We start from the raw sequence: 18376 nt of genomic DNA on the forward strand, positions 1-18376 counted from the left end.
TGCAGGTCCTTACCCAGCCACTGCAGGTCCTTACCCAGCCACTGCAGTCCTTACCCAGCCACTGCAGGGTCTTACCCAGCCACTGCAGGTCCTTACCCAGTCATTGCAGGTCCTTACCCAGCCACTACAGTCCTTACCCAGCCACTGAAAGTCCTTACCCAGCCACTGCAGTCCTTACCCAGCCACTGCAGGTCCTTACCCAGCCACTACAGTCCTTACCCAGCCACTGCAGTCCTTACCCAGCCACTGCAGGTCCTTACCCAGCCACTGCAGGTCCTTACCCAGCCCTGGTCCTTACCCAGCCACTGCAGTCCTTACCCAGCCACTGCAGTCCTTACCCAGCCACTGCAGTCCTTACCCAGCCCTGGTGCCCTCCATGCTTGTGGTCGTAATGACATATTTCTGGTCTCCCAAATGGGTGAGTTTCCTGCTAATATCATTTCCAATATCTCTTGCCATTTTAAGATTTCTCATAGTCACACTGACCCCAGACTCAGCCCCCAAGCAGGGAATGACTGACTGAAAACTGCCTCTCTGGTTGCCTTTGTGTGCAGCCTTAGAGGCACACGAAAAGAGGACAGATTTGAAAGTGGAAATATCCAGCTCAGAGCTTAGAGCTCCATGCTCCACCACTGAACTCCACAAAAGACTTCATCACCCCTAGCCTTGGTTTTCACATTCTTACCATAGGCAGACTGATGGGAGCCTCTTGCAGCTGGGTGCTATCCACCAAGGGGATAATAATAAGACTCATGCATATGCATGACTCCACTAGGGCTACACTGTTTGAAGACAAAGGCCATGTTTTTTAAACATCTGCATCCCATAACACCTGCCACATTATAAATGCTTGAGAAACATGGGATAATTATGTAACATGAGAAAATGGCAAAAAAGAAAAAAAAAAAAGCATCAACTCCTTGAGATGTTACATGTCAAGTGATACTATAAACGCCAGCTTGTGTGCAGTGTGTCATTCAGCCCTGGGCCTTCAGCAGCTGCCTCCTCAGACCCAGAGCTCAGGCTGAGGCAGCTTCAGCACCTGTACATCATAAACTCCCGGGCACACTGTTCAGGAAAAACTAAGAGGGATTTATTGTACCAGCTTTTGAATCAAACCAGGCAAAAATTGCTGCTAAGGTCCACTATTCTTTTCTTAGTTTTTTTTTTTTTTAAGACTACACTGTACTAATCAAGAAAATGAAAAGCAGGGAAGCCCGTCAAGTATGTCACACACATGGCCTAACATGTCACAACAATGGAGCAAGTGGAATGCTCATTCTCCAGCTTTGAGGTTCAGTGTGAGTCTCGTCTGCACTGAAAACACTCAGGTAATCAAGGCCTGGCAAGTAAAACTGGTGGAAAGTCAGGACATGGGAACGTCACCAGTCACTCCTCTTAATGCCAGGCGATAGAGTACAGAACACTCCGTTTTCAGAAAGAAAAGACACAGGCTTTCCCACAAATAATTTACTTGTAAATGTAACCACTAACCAAGTCCACTATTTTGTTTATTTATTATTTGTTTGGAAAGATCTCCCTCTACTAGCTGAGCTGGTGCCTGCAGTGCTTGAACAGGGTGACCTTGAACTTGGGCAGTCCTACTTTTCTCTCCAAGTTCCTGAGATAACAGTGACCTAAAAACACTGGGTTAAGTGAGAGAGCCCCAGGATGGCTCCCTGGGAAACATGGCTTCAGGTAACTAGTTAAAATTTAAATGATATATTTCTAATTAAACTACACATTTCTTTGAATTAATCAACTCTAGACCAAGGGACAGATACACCATTTTCCCCCTCTTGCTGAGTTAGAGAGAGAGATGCCTCCCCAAGACCCAGCAGTTGCACCCTGCAGCTCATTAGGCCTAGGATGAAGATGGACATCTTTTGAGGCTGTTTTTAACTTGCAACTAAATTGACATGGTTCGGATACAACAGAGGTGCTTCCCCATGCAGGACGTACTTCTGTTGCTGTGAATCTGGCACATAAGATAATCCACCCACTGAAGAGCAGAATTAGCACCAGGGCTCTGGTGTTGGGTTTGTGTCCCTGAAATAACTTATTTCTCAGGTTTCCCATGGCATCCTGGTGAGTGGGGAAGGGCCACAGTGGGTGGGTACAGAGCGGGCTTCCTAAGAGGCTCACTTGAGAGCATCCCACTGGGGCATGCAGAGCATGGGTTTCTCTGCCTGTGTTAATGGTAGATCCTCTTGTAATACTTGTCACCTGATTCTGGCTTGGCAGCTCTTTTCCCATTAGGTAGGAGATGTGTCCTAGTGTAAAAAAAAATGAGTATTTTTTTTCAAGCAACATTAGGAAAAACAAACCAAGCCAAACAGCCTGTCTTCACATGTTGCTATCTCCATGAAGCCCCTGAATTGTCCCAGTGACTGCACATCACCTCCCACCTCTAACTCAATGGCCCCTTATTTCTTCCCCTGCATGGCTGGTATCCCTCATGGCTTGTGAAGCCACTGCCTCCACTGTTCTGCTTCTCCCTGCAGTGGAGATAGCCCCACTGTGAGAGGTCAGGGGCTCTCTGTATGCTTCAAACCAGGTAATAATGGAATAGTATTCAGGACAGACCAACATCAAAGACCACCAAGCTGGAACCTCCTGTTTATAAACAAGAAAACCAAGGTCGAGGAAGGGTCTCAACAGCCTGGGCAGGCAGCAGAGCTCTCTGGGAGATTTCACCCCAACTCCATTGTGCCTGGATCTTACACGTATCTCACTTTTCTTTATCAGCCCAAGAATTTAAAAAAAAAAAAAATGTTTGAGTAAAACTGGCTTTGTTCAAAAAAAAAAAAGCCATCTATTTATAAATAAATGTAAAATCACACTTGAAAGAAAATGATAAAATCCACTAATTCAATTTGTCTTTGGATTTATTTTAAATGCTTTTGGTTTATCTTAGGTGAACCTCCGAAATATGAAATGTTAAACAATGTCCGTAGTCTTTTGTTCTTGCCACGGTTTCTAAGACACAGGAATGAACTCGTGGTCACAGTAAAGCAAAGACAACGCTGACTCCTACACACGGGCAGCGGCCAGCTGCTGTGGGATCCTGCTTCTGCTCGGCCATAATCTGCACCCTGGCTTCCACTGCTGCTTCTCAGTGTTGACAGGTATCGATTACTCTCAGATCTTTGAACAAGACAAAGTTTATAAGTTCTCAGACTTGGAGATCTGCCCATTCTGGGCAAGTCATATTCACAAGTTGGTTAACTCCTTCCTTGGGAGCCCTCCCAGACATACTGGAAAACACCGGGCTTCTGATACTGCCTGTAAGCATTGTGGCTGACTCCCTCCCAGCCGAGGCACAGGTGTGACCAGGAATTCACCCGGATCCTGCTCAGTGGTGCTGTTCAGATATGAAGTGCATACTGTGAACAGTCTCCCCAAACAGTAGATGCCACTGGCAAAGGCCCAACCAAACAGTGCAGCTAAGCACATCAGAAATACCAGGCAAGCATACGCCCTTCAGATATTAGGGAGGCCTCTTTACAGGCATCATCCTCGTCAAACAGACCTATACCTAACTCAGATAACAACTCAGATTATAGATGCAGGAAGTACGGTGGTCCTTTTGGCAGTCCCATCCTTTATAAATGAGAGAAGACTGTGTTTATCTGCCTGAATCCACAGATATAAAAGAAGGCTGTGTGTGACAGTGTTGAGGGTAGTATTAATGCTGTTAGGACCTGTTGAAAAGACTCCAAAGCTTTGCTCTCACTTAAGCTATAGAGACAAACAGAGAGCAGAAAATGAGTGAAAAAGTGATAATATATTAGTATACATATATATATACACACACATACATATACACACATATGTATATATACACATATACACATATGTACACACACACATATATATATACCAGTGTACATATATATATATATACATATATGTCTATACATACATATTTTCACATACATGTACATGTATACTGACAGGCTAAAATGCCCCCATCTTCCCCTCTGGTAGGGTGAGCTTTGTGAATAGGCATCACTGAAGAATAGAACCATTCTAAGAAGGGTCTGCAGACAGAGGGCCTGAGAGCTGGTGAGTTATGCTAGCAGATACAATCTTAAAAAGTGAGAGGATCAGTCTTGAGATCAGTTGGCCATTGGACCCGTTGTAACCCTTCCTACCCACCTGACCTCCTCATGACCAGAACAAGGAAAAGAACCCTGTCAGAGAATAGAGTTCATGGCACTGAAGACAGAGCAACTCGTTGGTTCCTCCACTGAGCAAAGTCACATTCACTGTCCCTGACACAAAGTAAAATGAGGTCTTATTCCCTCTGCAGTCAGTCCAGGTCCCCAACCACCTCTGAAGTCAGTGGGGGGAGATGAAAAACTATTTTTATGCAAGGACCATTTTCAGAAATGTGTTAGGCTGCTGTCTTTAGATGTGGGGATGGTGGGCAGAACCCTAGCTGCAATGTCAGGTTGCATGCCTAGAACTTCAGTGGCCTTCCAGCCCTGCCTGCTTTCTGAGTCAGGCACCCCAATAATGTCACTTTCTAGCCGAGGACTCCTTGCTCTGAAAATCCACAGCCCCAGTAATTAAGCATGAGGTCTTTAGGCACCTCCTGTGTACTTTTTTTCCTTTACTTGGAGGGTGCAGGGTTGATCCTAGACTCTAAGAGATGCTTGCCTCTTTTCTCCCTCTATGCTTTTGAACAAGTGCTGGGCAATGAGACATCCTTCCTTCAGAGCAGAGGAGAGGCTGAGAAATTGACCTAAGAATCTTCAAGGGTTCCTGTATTGAAACATGAAGCCGTTTCTTTCTCCAGATACCCAAAATGGATGCAGACTTTCAACTATGGTGGTTTCTTGAGCCCAAGGAGCACCTCGGTTCAGAAGGACCCAGAACACACTTCCACGGGCTGCTGCTATCTGGGCACAGCTGGCTTCGTCTTCAGTGCTTTTCTGACCCCTTACTCTTATAGATGGCAGGCAGGTCCAATATTTGTGGATTTTACAAGCTCTCTGCTTTCTCTGGCTCCCTTGGAGGGGGGCTCATTGGAGGCATTAGCAAGCAGCATATAAACAACTCATCGTAAGTAACCCTTCCCCATGCAGCGAAGAAAGTCTCCATTCAATAGTTTAAAAATTTCTAAGGGGAAAGATGCTCAGAGCAGCCTTTTCTCATAATCCTACCTCACTTTCCCCTACATACCCATTCTTACAATGGGTATTTCCCTTTGGTGCTTTTCTAAGACTTTGATCAGAATTGCCAATACATGCTACCAACCTTCTCCACTGACAGCACATACCACCCATCCATCAGTCCCTCTTTCTTTCCCTTCAGGGCTCACTCTTTGAAGGAGCCAATCACAAACCCACTAGATGCCCATCAAACAGCATACAGTGGTACCCGGGTCATTTTTGACTTTCTCTAATATGCCTCAGTATCCTTACTACAAAACAAGATTAACCTAGATCAGTCTTTAACACCCTTTCAGCTCTGCAGGTCTATGACTGGGAAACGTATTCAGAAAAGCATATGAGATGGGGAGATGGCTTAGTGGTTAAAGTGTTAGCTACACAAGCATGTGGAGCTGAGTTAGTTCCCCCCAGCCCCTCTGTAAGGGGCACAGTGGCCTGCACCTGTAACCCCAGTGCTGAGGTAGGCTAGAGTGTAGCTGAACTTTAACTACTTTGTGGGTCCTTCTTTCCTCCACTCTTCTCCACCCCTTTTCTTCCACCCTTTCAACACCCTAACACTAGATAGGAGAGAAAAAAGCATAGAGGGGGATGGGATGACATTATTGCTAGACTCCTTCCTGCTGATTAGGAGCACTGAGCTCCTTGGAGCAAGTTTGACTTTCACCATCAGGATATCTAGTTTCTTCTTGTTGTTTCTTCTTTTGCACGTGACTACTTAACAAACCATGACTACCAACAAACAATAGCAACCAACCACAAACCAGTCACACCCTGCCTTTTGGGACCCTAGCATTTATATAGCCTCTGAAAACTTGACAGAATTCCAAACATCACATAATCACAGGAAGTATCTGCAGCTGGCAAAATCACATTCCTGCTAGAGCATGAGGCAAATCACAGTCAGCTGCTGTGGACAATCTGAAGCAGGAACATATTCTGTACCTGGGATTAAAATGAAAAAAATATTATTATAATCCCCCCTCTCTCTTTCTGTGTGTGTATGTGTGTGTGTGTGTGTTTTAAAGAAACCAAAACTCCAGTATTGTCACTAAACTAGAGGGCAGAGACATGTGGATCCCTGGAGGTCACTGCAAGCCAGTCTAGGGCAGTCCTCTATCCAGAATGCTTTTCTAACACCCTGCTTGTGTGGCTCACTGTGACCATCTTGTGGCTTTCTAAGACTTCTGCAGATTTGTACAATAACCACCAAGGATATAGAGGGATAACACGTCATGTACCCTGGCTGAAGAAAGCCCAAAGTCATGGGTCTCCGAGCTCCAAAGAGGAGAGACAGGTGTTCTTGAAACACCATACACCGTCCTCTGTGAGTCAGACAGGCAGGACAAGCTGAGTCTTCTTCTGTATATCTTTTTACATCTCATGAATCCTTTTTTTTCTTTCTTATATTGAAACAAGTCATCCCCTTAGCATCACCTTTAAGGATGTGAGGCCCCATGCTTGCAGTAAATCCGCACACACACTAAGAACGGCATAGGAGTAGAACTTAGCTTGACACCAGACCACATGTGTTCCCATCCCATGCCAAGCAGCTGTTCACAGAAGCTTTTCTGCCTGGTTCTGGGCTCCAGGAGCAGAGATGACCATAGGAGGAGCATCCAAACAGGAAAGCATCCTGAGTATGGAGAGACTGCTGAAAACTAGCGAGCACCAACTGGCCTGTGACCTAAGCTGAGACTTCCCCATGCAAACTGTGGGACCGTGTGCATTGCTTATTTGTGTTAGATACAGAAAGTTAGAGTCTGTGTAACCAATGAGAACAGGATCAAATAACTGGCATGCAGAGCCTGCGGGAAGTGATTAACACACACAAAGGCACCCCCTTGGCCTTCTTGCTCCTACATGTCTAGCTGTTCCTTCTTAGTCTCCCTCCCTGGTTTTCCTCTCTCATCAATGGGATAGAGCTCCTTAGGGCTCTGTCCTAGAATCTAAGCCCCTTTAGACTCTCTCTACATCCTCTTTCTAGGCCACAGGATCTATCCCTCAGTCTTAACAAGAATCACGAAGTTTGTGTCTTCTGGACAGGCTCACCTCTGACCTCCATTCACACTTGGTCCCCACACAACTGTCTTCTACGGGTCGGACTTCTCAAGCTCAATGGACCCAAACTGAACCCACTGTGCTCTCTCAAACAAACGTTCTCCCTGCAGTGTCTTCGCATCCCTATAGTGCCTCCACCCATCCATATATTTGGGTCAGAAACCTGAGACTCATTCTCAGTATCTCCATCTCCCTGACCTCATGAAGACCAAAGGCTACTTATGTGGTTCTCAAATAATCCTTGAACGTTTTCCCTCTGCCTATCTCCACTGCTTCTAAATCCATCAAACCACTGTCTTAGTTCTCTAGAAAGCAGGTGCCTCTCCAGCTGTTGATATCTTCCCATGTTCTAGCAGTACAGTAACCTACTTCTGACCCCATGCATCTCCTAAAAGGAGACCAGAGTAACCTTCGACAGGTGCTCTGTGGTGTTACGTCACTCCTCACTTAAAACTTTCCCTGGGTCTCCATCACTTCTGAGGTTGTACTCCAAATCCTTAGTGAGCAAGGCACCTGACGCTGAGCTTTCTCCAGCCCTTACAGGTTAAGTTCCTACCTACTGCTTGGCTTCCTACCTGCTTTCCCTTTATCTGAAACAGTTCCTTTGACAGCCCCTTAAATCCCAGCGCACACACACACACACACACACACACTCCCACCTGCCTGTTTCCTGCCTACTGTTGAAGCTCAGTTTAAATTCAGTTTCATCAAGGAATTCTTCCATGGCCACTTAGGTTATTTAAGGATACTAGTCAGTATGCAGAGGTCCCATTTTAATCAGTAACTTTTAAAATGTCCATTTCTTAGGGAAGTCAATGAAATCTTGATTGAGCATGTGCATTGTTAACATGAACATGGTCATGTTAAGGATCTTAATGCCTCGGGCCCATGGAAAGGGCAGCACTTTCCCTGGATGAAGCCCAGAAGCATGGCAAAGGCTTTCTCTGATCCATGTACAAGTGTGTACAAAAGATTGAACAATATATATGCGAAACGTAGCAGCCACAGCTTCATCCTCCAGGATGAAGGAGCAACCTCCAGGAGCAGCCTCCAGGACGACAGCAGCCTGAGACTGCTCCCTTACAGAGATCTCCCACAGAGACCTGTGGACCCCTCCTCCTGGTATTTCATATGCACTGAGTTCTTGGGTTATGTAGTAGGTGACCTCCAACAGGGTGAGCATGGCCCACCCAACACCAGCTTTTCTGTATGTGTATCTGTTGGCTTCTTCCTTTCCAAGTTGCCCCAGTCAGGTTTCCAGGACCAAACCAAACAGGATGAGGCACACTTTCCCCCAGAACAATGCCCAACAACAGCCGAAGCAGACAGTTAGGTATGTGTTAATTGTTGTACCTCAAGATGCAAGACACATTTTGGTTCATTATAGATTCTCAATAATGGATACTTAACTGAAAATGCAGGAAAAAAAGAGGAGAAGAAGATGCCAAGGACTTCCTGTAACCTACCTGTAGCTTCCTGTTCTAGATGCAGCAGGGATAGAGAGGACAGTGAAGAGACGAGGACGGACCAAACAGGAAGAAGATGGGACTCTGAGCAAGGAAGGGAAGGGACTGAAACGTGCTGCTCTAGGATGACTTCAAAACATGAACAACGGGATGTCAGCTTTTTAGGAAAGTTGGTAAGAACAGCCAGGCGCGGAAAGACAAACACCACATGTTCTCTCTCCTATGTGGGTCTTTGCTTCCAGCTCTTATGTATGTGTGTCTATGTGGGAGTGAATGTGTATTGAGGCCAGGAAGCTAAAAGGAGCCATGAGAGGAAGGGGAACAGAGGTGTGGGAGTTGGGCAGTAGAATACCCTGTTGGGAAAATGAACAGGTCAACCTTGGGGGTAGAAAGCTTTGGGAGTTATGGGTTGAGGAGATGGAGTATGGGTGAAGGAGGGTCACCCCCAAAATAAGGATGTATAAAAAAGCCACAAGGAAATCTAATAGCTTTGCAAGTTAGTTAAAACCTAAGAGCTAAGGACCAGACTGTCAGCAGAGGTAAAACTATCACTGGAAGACAGGTTATTAAGTGGAATACCCTTGCCATGAGTGCTTAGGGAGGCCTCTGAGCCGCCTGCCCCAAACAATGCCAGCTCCTGCCACTGCTCTTGGTTGCTCACCAGAATTAGATAGTACGACCTATCCTAGAAGATGCCACGGCTTTGGATGGAACTGAGCTGGAAGCTTCCTTCCTGCTGGCTACCTTGTATAACGCTGAAAGGTGCTATGCAGGATGTTGAGAGAGAAGAGCCATCAGAGCCCATAGCCAACTGTGAGCCTTGTGTGGGACACCTCTGACTTGCCAGGCAAGATATGCCCACTGGTTCAACAGTGGCCTAGCTTCCATGGAGGTAACCAAGTACATTATGATTTTTTTTCTGACCGGATTTGAGGGCATTTCTTGCCTCCGAGGGAACTGATGCCTGGTATTGTAAATCTGGCAAAATGTCTATGTCTGGAGTGGCCACAGAGCCTAGTGAGGAAACGAATACTGATATTCTGCTAAACAGACACATCAAGTTGCATTCGTATTTATGTCCACAGATTGGCGCTACTCGAATCTTTGGTCAGAAAACTTTCAGTCAGAGAAGAAGTGGGAGTTAGTTATAAGTTAGAGACTTATAACTGGTTAGTCATGCCCAGTCCTAAGTGGGCATGTACATCACTTTTACCAGAGAATACTGTAGAAGCAAGGAGAGCAAGAGGAAGGGAGGAGTGTTATAGACCATGGTCCTCTGTCAAGAGATGCTCATTGTACTTGTGAACTCACACTAGCTGTGACTGCCTCCATAAGACTAAACAAGATTTAGCTCATCAACATTCCATGAGAGAGGGAAGAGAGGCTCGCAGGGCCACAATCCTCCCTCAGGAGCCACTAGCAGCTAATGGTTGCCCGGGGAAGAGAGACATTTTCTTTGGTGGAATAGCCACCTGAAAGTTGTGATAACCCCTTAGCTATGTTTGTGGAAATAACCTGGGTGGAACTCACTGGGTCACCAAACAAACAAAACAAAACCAAGACACAAAAGTAGAAGGTAGACTGGGAAGAGAAAAGGGATCAGGGGAGTAGGAGGGTACAAGGAAGGGAATTGGGAGTAGAATATGATCAATTTATCCATGCATGAAAATATCAACATGAAACCCATTATTGCATATAATCAGTTTATATTAATTAAAGGAGGTGGAAGATGGTATATAACTTTTGGTCTTGTTTTATCTCTAAAATGCCCTATAAGAAGATAAAGTTTAGAATGAAGAAAAATATGGAAAACTGGGTTAGGAGAGGGAAGGACATTAGATTTGGCTGCACAGAGGCAAGACAGTCAACTTTTCATGGACTCGAGCTGCCTCATACACAAAGTGATAAAGCACAGAGACATGAGGTACCCTCTGCCCAGTCCTTCTAGGCCCCAGGCATACACCAAGGCTGTCTCTACCCACCCCTTAATCAAATTGTCAGAGGTATGTTTCTTTACTGCACGGGTTATAACAAGGCATATCTGAATCTACACAGCCCACTGTGAAAATGTCCTTTTGAGAAACGTCCTGCTTCCCTGAGAAGCCTCTTTGAACCAGTTTCCTTGTGGGAGTAGGTGTCATAGGTAGGAATTGTGGGAAGCCCAAAATGTAAGGATAAGTAGTCAAACTGATCTAGCGTGAGTAGTTCAGACTCGAAATGCTCCCTCTTTTTCAGTTAAAAGATTATTGTTCACATGGTACCAGATGTCTTTCCACCTAACACAGCTTAAACACCAGTACTTCATTTTCTCTTGGCTCTCAGTGTCCCCTCACTGTCCTCTGCAGGTCTTGTATTTTGGTAAGAAGAGATAAATCTGACAGGGTCAATAGAAGCAGGGAGAATGAGGACATAAATAAGTGGAATAAAGTTACTGGATATCTCAGAGATTGTGGTCAGTGAACAGCTGCCCACAGGATCCCTTCAGTACAGGCATTTACGATACTCAGCAAAAATGTAGCTTTGATCTCATGGTGGGAGCTAGGGGCAGTTTGTTACAATGCTGACTATTGTAGTAATTACAGACTTTCAAAGATAAACCACGGGTGGTCCATGCCCATTGTAAAATGTATCCACAGAGTTGTTATTATAAATTTGGTAGATTAGTCAACATGGTCATCCACAGCGGAAAAATACAAGCTAATGATCCTCTGAGGATATCTCTGTGAAATAGTGCACAAGTGAGAAGGGGTGATGGACGTATTCATTATTACAAGACAAAGTGAGAAAACTTGAGATGTCTCTTTATTAATAGCATGTTCCAGAACAACAGTTGTATAGGCAATAAAAAAAAAAATAACCTCAGACATTCACGCTAACATCAAATGACAGTTTTCAGATTACTTACATCAGTGTCAGGTCCCTTATCTGCACCCGGACAAGAGAAAGTAACAAACTCATGGCACCTCTTGTGAACCACAAAACAGCAAACTGAGGAGAGAAAAGAAAACGAAAATCAGAAGGGTTTATATTTAATATACCATATGGTGAGAAGTCATTTTAGTTTCAAAATAGACAGAATCTCACTGCAACACTAAGGCATTTCATTCAAAGATTAGCAACATTTTAATTCGATTAAGCTTGTGGATAATTCCACAAAAATGCTCAGGAAAACTGATCCGTGACTTCTCAACTCTAAAGCCGGGAGAGGAGATCCAAGGCTTATGAGGTACTTCCTCAACGTCTAACCCAGGGTTAACAATTCAACGTTTTCCATTCTCTTATACCTCTGCATACTTATGTATGTATACATGTGCTTATGAATACAAACATTGTACACTCGCTGCAGGTTAAATAAAAATAACTAGAAAAGGAATAACTGATGATAAATAATCTAGAAGTATCCTGCGTGAGCACCCATGAGTCAGCTCACAATGACTCTAATTCCAGAGGATCTAACACACACTTGTAGCCTCCATGGGCACTTACACACATGTGGTAATAGACATTACGTGCAGGCAAAGCACTGATACACATAAATAAAATACATAAAATAAAAATAAATATTTTTTTTAAAAAAACTACATTAACTCAATCTATAGTAAATACCCCTCTGCAAATCGGATGGGTATAATCTAACACTTCCTTGCCATTGTCTTGGACAGAGGCTGTCCCTGAGAATCTTTGCAAATCTAGCAAAATTACTAAGAGACTTTTCTAAGCCCAGTGCCAATTTGATAACTAACCCTGAAGATGGATCAATAGAATAATTTAATTATTAGAAATGAATATTTAATCCCCAAGCAGTCTTTGTAGATGGTGTAATATGGAAGATACAAAAGTGATCTTAGTCCTTTCTTCAGAGCTTAGAGCAGCGCTCACAAAACACCCTCTGCTGCTGCTCTGTGTTGAATAACGAGGAGAATATGTTAGAGAAGTGATATGCTGCCTACCTCAAGTATTCTGGAAGTCACGAGGTTTTATTACATTTTACAGTTTGCAAGTATGTTTCCATCAAAGCACACGCTGATAAAATCTGGCTGCCATTCTAGTGGTATGTGGAGAAGGGAACCCAGGAAAGTGACTGGGCAATAAAAATTTGTCCCCTGTAAGTCAGACTTATACCATTATAAAGGGCAAATTCAAGACTGGCTCAGAAGGTAAAAGTTCAAAACTCTGTTTTAGTCTTAGAGATCCATATGGTGGAAGAGTACAACTGACCCAGCAAGATGTCCTCTTACTTCCAAATTTGCACCATGGAGTGTGCACGCATGATCACACACAAGCATACACACACACATACATAACAAATAAGTAAACACAGTAAGACGGGCGTGGTCCTGCCCTTTCGTCTCTTAGATTCTTCAAGACCCTCCCTCATATGGATCACCGTTTTCCTCCCCTCTGGAGCAAATGGCCAAAAGGTGCTTGCCAGTCCGGCACCATGACCTTGGGTTTTCATCATCCAGAACAGCAAGTTATTTATATACTATCCAGTGGAGGGGGGACTTTGTTACAGCAGCAGAAGGGAACTAAGACACAGTGCAAAGACGGTTAGAGCACCTGATTCTTCGCTCATGTACTCTTTTCTTCTCATACCAAGGATAACATGACCCCTTGCATTTGCATTAGTCACTGAAGAAGATGAAGAGGGGGAGTTGCTTCAGTTGCTGACAGAGGACTGCAGAGGTTTGCTGAAATCCCTAGAGAATTCACATACTGAGCCAAGTGCTAAGGATTCTTAGAGAGTCAGGAGTGGCCGGGAAGAAATTCAGAATCTTTTCCTGTCCCTTGGAAACCATTAAAAGATCTTGAATAAAGAGGAATGTGTATGAAAGCAACATGTCAGAGGCACGAGCATCAGCATTAGAAAGAATCCAACGTGATATGTTGAGGGATAAAGCCTACCTAGAAGTCTTCTAGGTAGTCTAGGTATACAAGCAGAAGCAACTGCCAATCATTACTTAGACAGCTAAAATGAAGAATTGCCAAAGAGTGGCTAGACTTGCTGAGTGGCCACAGGATACCATTTAGAAGGCAGCTTGTTGTAAACAGGCATTTGTTCCATCCCTTTCTGTGTATTATCATAGTGAAGCTTCATATCCACAATAGGCAATTTGCCTCAATATCCTCAGTTCTAGATGGAAAAACATTGTGTGGATGTATAGTCAGCTTTAAGCACACAGTGAATCTTTATGAATAGAGAGAAAGCGAGGTGGGGGAAATCCCTCAGGGGGACAGATGGAAAGACTGACAGACGAGGGAGGGCCTTGTCTAAGGTCGCCCACCTACTACATTGCACAGCCAGGTTTCATAAGGTTTGCTTAATGCCATAGTCTATATTACACTTAGAGTGTCATGTCCACTGTTGGCATCAGAAGCAGTGGGACAAGAGAAGGGGACACAGGTCCTCGCTGTCCCCAGTAGATGCCTGGAGAGTTGTTTCAGAGATGGCAGCTCAGGAAAGTCAGGATTCTTGACTTTGCACAGAAGAGCATATTAGGATGAACCAGGGCCAAGTTGGTGTTTGTTGAGATTTTCACACGGATCTGGCCTCAGAGGTGAATAAAGTGGCTACTCCGCAGGTGTTGGCTTCTCCAGGGGAGCTGGAGGAGCTGAGTGTGGGGCTAAGTGCTAGTGCAATCAGAGGGCAGTGCTGAGCTCCTCTGGGTCTTAAGAGCATGCGGGTTCCTTCCACATGCTTCTGCCAAAGGTATCTTGATTGGAAATTCTCCAACGATAGCTAATAAAGCAGCAGTGGGTAGACCCACATGAACTTGCTCACCCCTCCACATCTGGCACAAAGGTATGTTTTATTTATTGAAATTAGCAGAAGAATCACTTACTAAAGGAAAAGGGTTACAGGGCATTATCACCTCATTGTGATTTGTGATGAAGGTGAAGTTTGTGGGGTAAACAAGCATTTTGATTTCTTACTTAATTTGCTCCAATGTTTGAATCTTCCACTTTCTTTGCTAACCATCTCCACGTCTGGATGAACACTATTCACACATAAGTATCTAGTCCCTTTGGAGGAACGGTGTGCCTTTGCCATCTGTCATCTCTACCTGCCCACACACTGCCACTAGCTGAAGTATTTCTACTACACACTTTGGGAAAATTCTTACTTCAAGTATGTTCCCAAGAATCAAGCTCCCACCGCCCTCTAAAATTGTCAGAGGAAGCAAGATCCTTACCTGCTCCCAAATGGCTTCCTTCCTGCTACCCTGCCTTAGCCTCCCTTGTCCCAAGATTCCTCACATGTACACTTTCCATTTGAATGAATGCCTCCAAGCAGAGGCAGACGGAAGGTCCTATTCTTCTAGGGTTCTCATGGACGTATGAATTATCTGGGGCATAAAGCCCCTTAAGCCTGCTTGCACTCTGAACATCCCATTGGTAGCATGTTTTTGTTTTGTTTTATTTTGTTTTAACATTTTTATTAGATATTTTCTTTATTTACATGTCATATGATATCTCCTTTCCTAGTTTCTCCTCCAACAACAACAACAAAAAAAACCCAAACCAAAAAACAACAAGAACAAACCCCTGTTCCCTCCCCCTTCTCCCCCTGCTCAACACCCCACCCTCTCCCACTTCCTGGCCCTGGCATTCCCCTACACTGGGGCATAGAACCTTCACAGGGCCAAGGGCTTCTCCTCCCATTGATGACCGACTTGGTCATCTTCTACTATACATTTGCTGCTGGAGCCACGAGTCCCACCCATGTTTGTCCCATCTTTGGTTGGTGTTTTAGTCCCTGGGAGCTCTGGGGGTACTAGTTAGTTCATATTATTGTTCGTCCTAAGGGGCTACAAATCCTTCAGCTCCTTGGGTTCTTTCTCTAGCTCCTTCATTGGAGACCCTGTGCTCAGTTCAATGGATGGCTGTGAGCCTCTACTTATGTATTAGTCGGGTACTGTCAGAGCCTCTCAGGAGACAGCTATATCAGGCTCCTGTCATCCAGCACTTGCTGGCATCCACAATAGTGTCTGAGTTTGATGACTGAATATGGGAAGGATTCCCAGGTAGAACAGTCTCTGGATTGTCCTTCCTTCAGTCTCTGGTAGCATGTTTAACTTAGCTTGCACAGTACCCTAAGTCCAGCTCCATCACCATGCATACTGGGTGTGGTGGCATTCACTTATAATTCCAGAATACAAGGGAGGGGGTGTAGAGGCAGGGAGATCAGAAGTTTACTGTCATCCTTGATTACATAGTGGATTGGAGGCCAACAAGGGGCTACAGGAGACTCTGTTTCAAAAGAGAAGGAGTAATGTGTGTTCTCCCAAAATATAGCAAACAGTATGTCTAAGCCTTCATAAGAGAAAAGTTCTGCTGTCCCTTCCTGTTGCCATTACCATCACCTCTAGACAGGGAACAAGAAGAGTGGTGGGGCTGACTGGCTAGATGCAACTCTTATCTGGGAAAAGCTGCCCTAGAAAATGTGCATAGTGGCCAGACATTTCAAAATGCACAGATGGCTGCCCTGGACCTCTGCTACCAAACTGCAGACTAAATAGGCAATATGGGTTTTGCAGTGCCACATAATCTAAGTGACAGAGATGCCATAGGACTGTTGCACAGAGAAGAAAAGAAGGAGCAGGCCTAATAAATGCACTGCGCTTCCCTGGAAGTACCTAGCGGAGATTTTCCTCTGGTTTAAAATGGAGTGCTACTATCTTATTTAAAATCTAAAGGAATTCAAATGACCTTGTAACATGGGGTAAAAAGAACTGGGAGAAGGTGAACTCTGGGGTACCTGTCACGTGGCACAATTTCAACAGCTGCCTGACTTTGGCAGGCAGGTATCTTCGAGATTGTCACACTTAGTCTGAAGGAAGTGAAGGCACAGCCAATGGCCAGTCTCTTGCTGTAGAGATATGCTTTGAAGAATCAAATAACTGGTCATCCCTCCAGGCTGCATACATGGGTAAGGGTGTGTGTGTGTGTCTGTGTGCCTGTGTAAGTATCTATATCTCTGTCTCTTTTTCTCTCTCTCTGTATGTGTAAGTCTGTGTGTATGTATATATCTATCTCTCTGTTTCTCTTTCTCTCTCTGTCTCCCTCTGTGTATATATCTATCTCTCTGCCTGTTTCTCTGTCTCTCTGTCTCTGTCTGTCTCTGTATGTGTGTGTGTGTGTCTGATCTATCTCTCTGCCTCTCTCTCTCTCTCTCTCTCTCTCTCTCTCTCTCTCTCTTTCTCTCTCTCTCTCCTGTGTGCATGTGTGTGTGTGTCTGTATGTGTGTATCAGTGGGGACAGGCATGTGTTGAGGGTTGACATATATGTGCATGTGGAGGTCAGAGGTCATTGTCCCTCTTTTTCACTCTCTATCTTATGAATTTTTCAGACAAGGTCTCTTGATCACCCAGAAGCACACCAATTTGGCAAGACTAGCTGTTCTGTGAGTTCCAGGGATCTAGCTGTTCTGGGAGCTCCAGGGATCTAGCTGTCTTTGCCTTCCCAGTACTGAGATTATAGGATTACACCACCACACCTGGCTTTTCATGGGTGGGCTTGGGATCCAAGTTCAGAGCCTCAGGCTTGTCAGGCAAGCCCTTTCCCTAAGGAATCATCTTACTGGTCTCCAGGAGTCAGCCTGCAGCCTAGTGACAGTGACTCAGAGTAAATCTTCACTCTGCACAAAGTGACTTTCCTGTAACCCCTTCTGTAGGTGTTTGTGCTTCCCAACAGAGACAGATGGCCCCTGAAGTGAGCCCACCGCCATGCTGTGCAAATGATACATTAGCATGAAAAGGGATCCAGTCCACAGACCTGAAGAAGTGAGTCTCCTCACCATGACCTGTCTTTGCTATGGAGAATGTTTTATCTGGAGATCCCTGGAGAATGTTTTATCTGGCTAACATCACACAGTGTGAATAAGCCAAAATTAAGGAGGATATTCCCCATCTGCCAAAAGTACATTACAGAAACAGAACAAATAACAATGGCCTAATTTTAAATATTCAGATAAAAAACTGAAGAGTGCTGGAAGAGTGTCATGCTGATATTAAAACTGATTCTCAGTTATGTGTGTTTAGTTTAAGGAGATCAAAACCAACAAAGGGCATATGGAAAGCCAACAGAGTGAGAGAAGCATTCCCTCCTGACACTGGTCCTCCTATGAATCTGGTAAAAATTAACTTGACTAGAGGAGTTTCGGTCCATTAGACACGCACCAGGACATGTGAACTCTCTGTGTCAAAGCCATCTTCATGCAGACAGACGTCTCAGGCCTCCTGGCTGGGGATAATGTTTCCTAGACTCTAAGCAAATGGCAAGTCAGAGGCTTGCCCCATGCTCCACTAATGCAGAAAAATTTACCTTAGAAAGAATATGGTGAGTCGATGGTACTGATGCAAGAAGGAGATGCTGCAGAGCCCTGCCTACTCAACATGGCATGCTCCCGAGGAGCCTCTCAAACATAGCCACACACAGCCCATGGCCTGCAGCAATGCTCCTGTGCCTAAGGGAACCACTCAAATGAAAATAATTGTTACCACTACTTCCTAGTCATTAGGAAGGACTAAAGAAACAGGGAGGGATGGGAGGAGGAAAAGGAGGAGGAGTGGGAGGAGGGAGGAGAGGAGGAAGGGGAGGAAGGAAGGAAGGGGGAAGGGAGGAGTTGGGAAGGGAGAAGGGAGGGGAAGAATGGGAGGAAGGAGGGGAGAA

The 18376-nt window shown here is 44.8% G+C and overlaps 1 protein-coding gene across 2 annotated transcripts in view; it reads right to left on the reverse strand.

Annotated features, from left to right (window-relative positions):
- Positions 1-18376, reverse strand: part of Prkca (protein kinase C alpha) — a 412947-nt gene that overhangs the window by 241070 nt on the left and 153501 nt on the right. For both annotated transcript variants that reach the window (XM_031350714.1, XM_031350715.1), the window contains exon 3: positions 11610-11692. In XM_031350714.1, the coding sequence (XP_031206574.1) occupies positions 11610-11692 (83 nt within the window). The remainder of the gene's footprint in view (positions 1-11609; positions 11693-18376) is intronic.

This window comes from Mastomys coucha, unplaced genomic scaffold (assembly GCF_008632895.1).
Source record: "Mastomys coucha isolate ucsf_1 unplaced genomic scaffold, UCSF_Mcou_1 pScaffold5, whole genome shotgun sequence".
Lineage (NCBI taxonomy): Eukaryota > Metazoa > Chordata > Mammalia > Rodentia > Muridae > Mastomys > Mastomys coucha.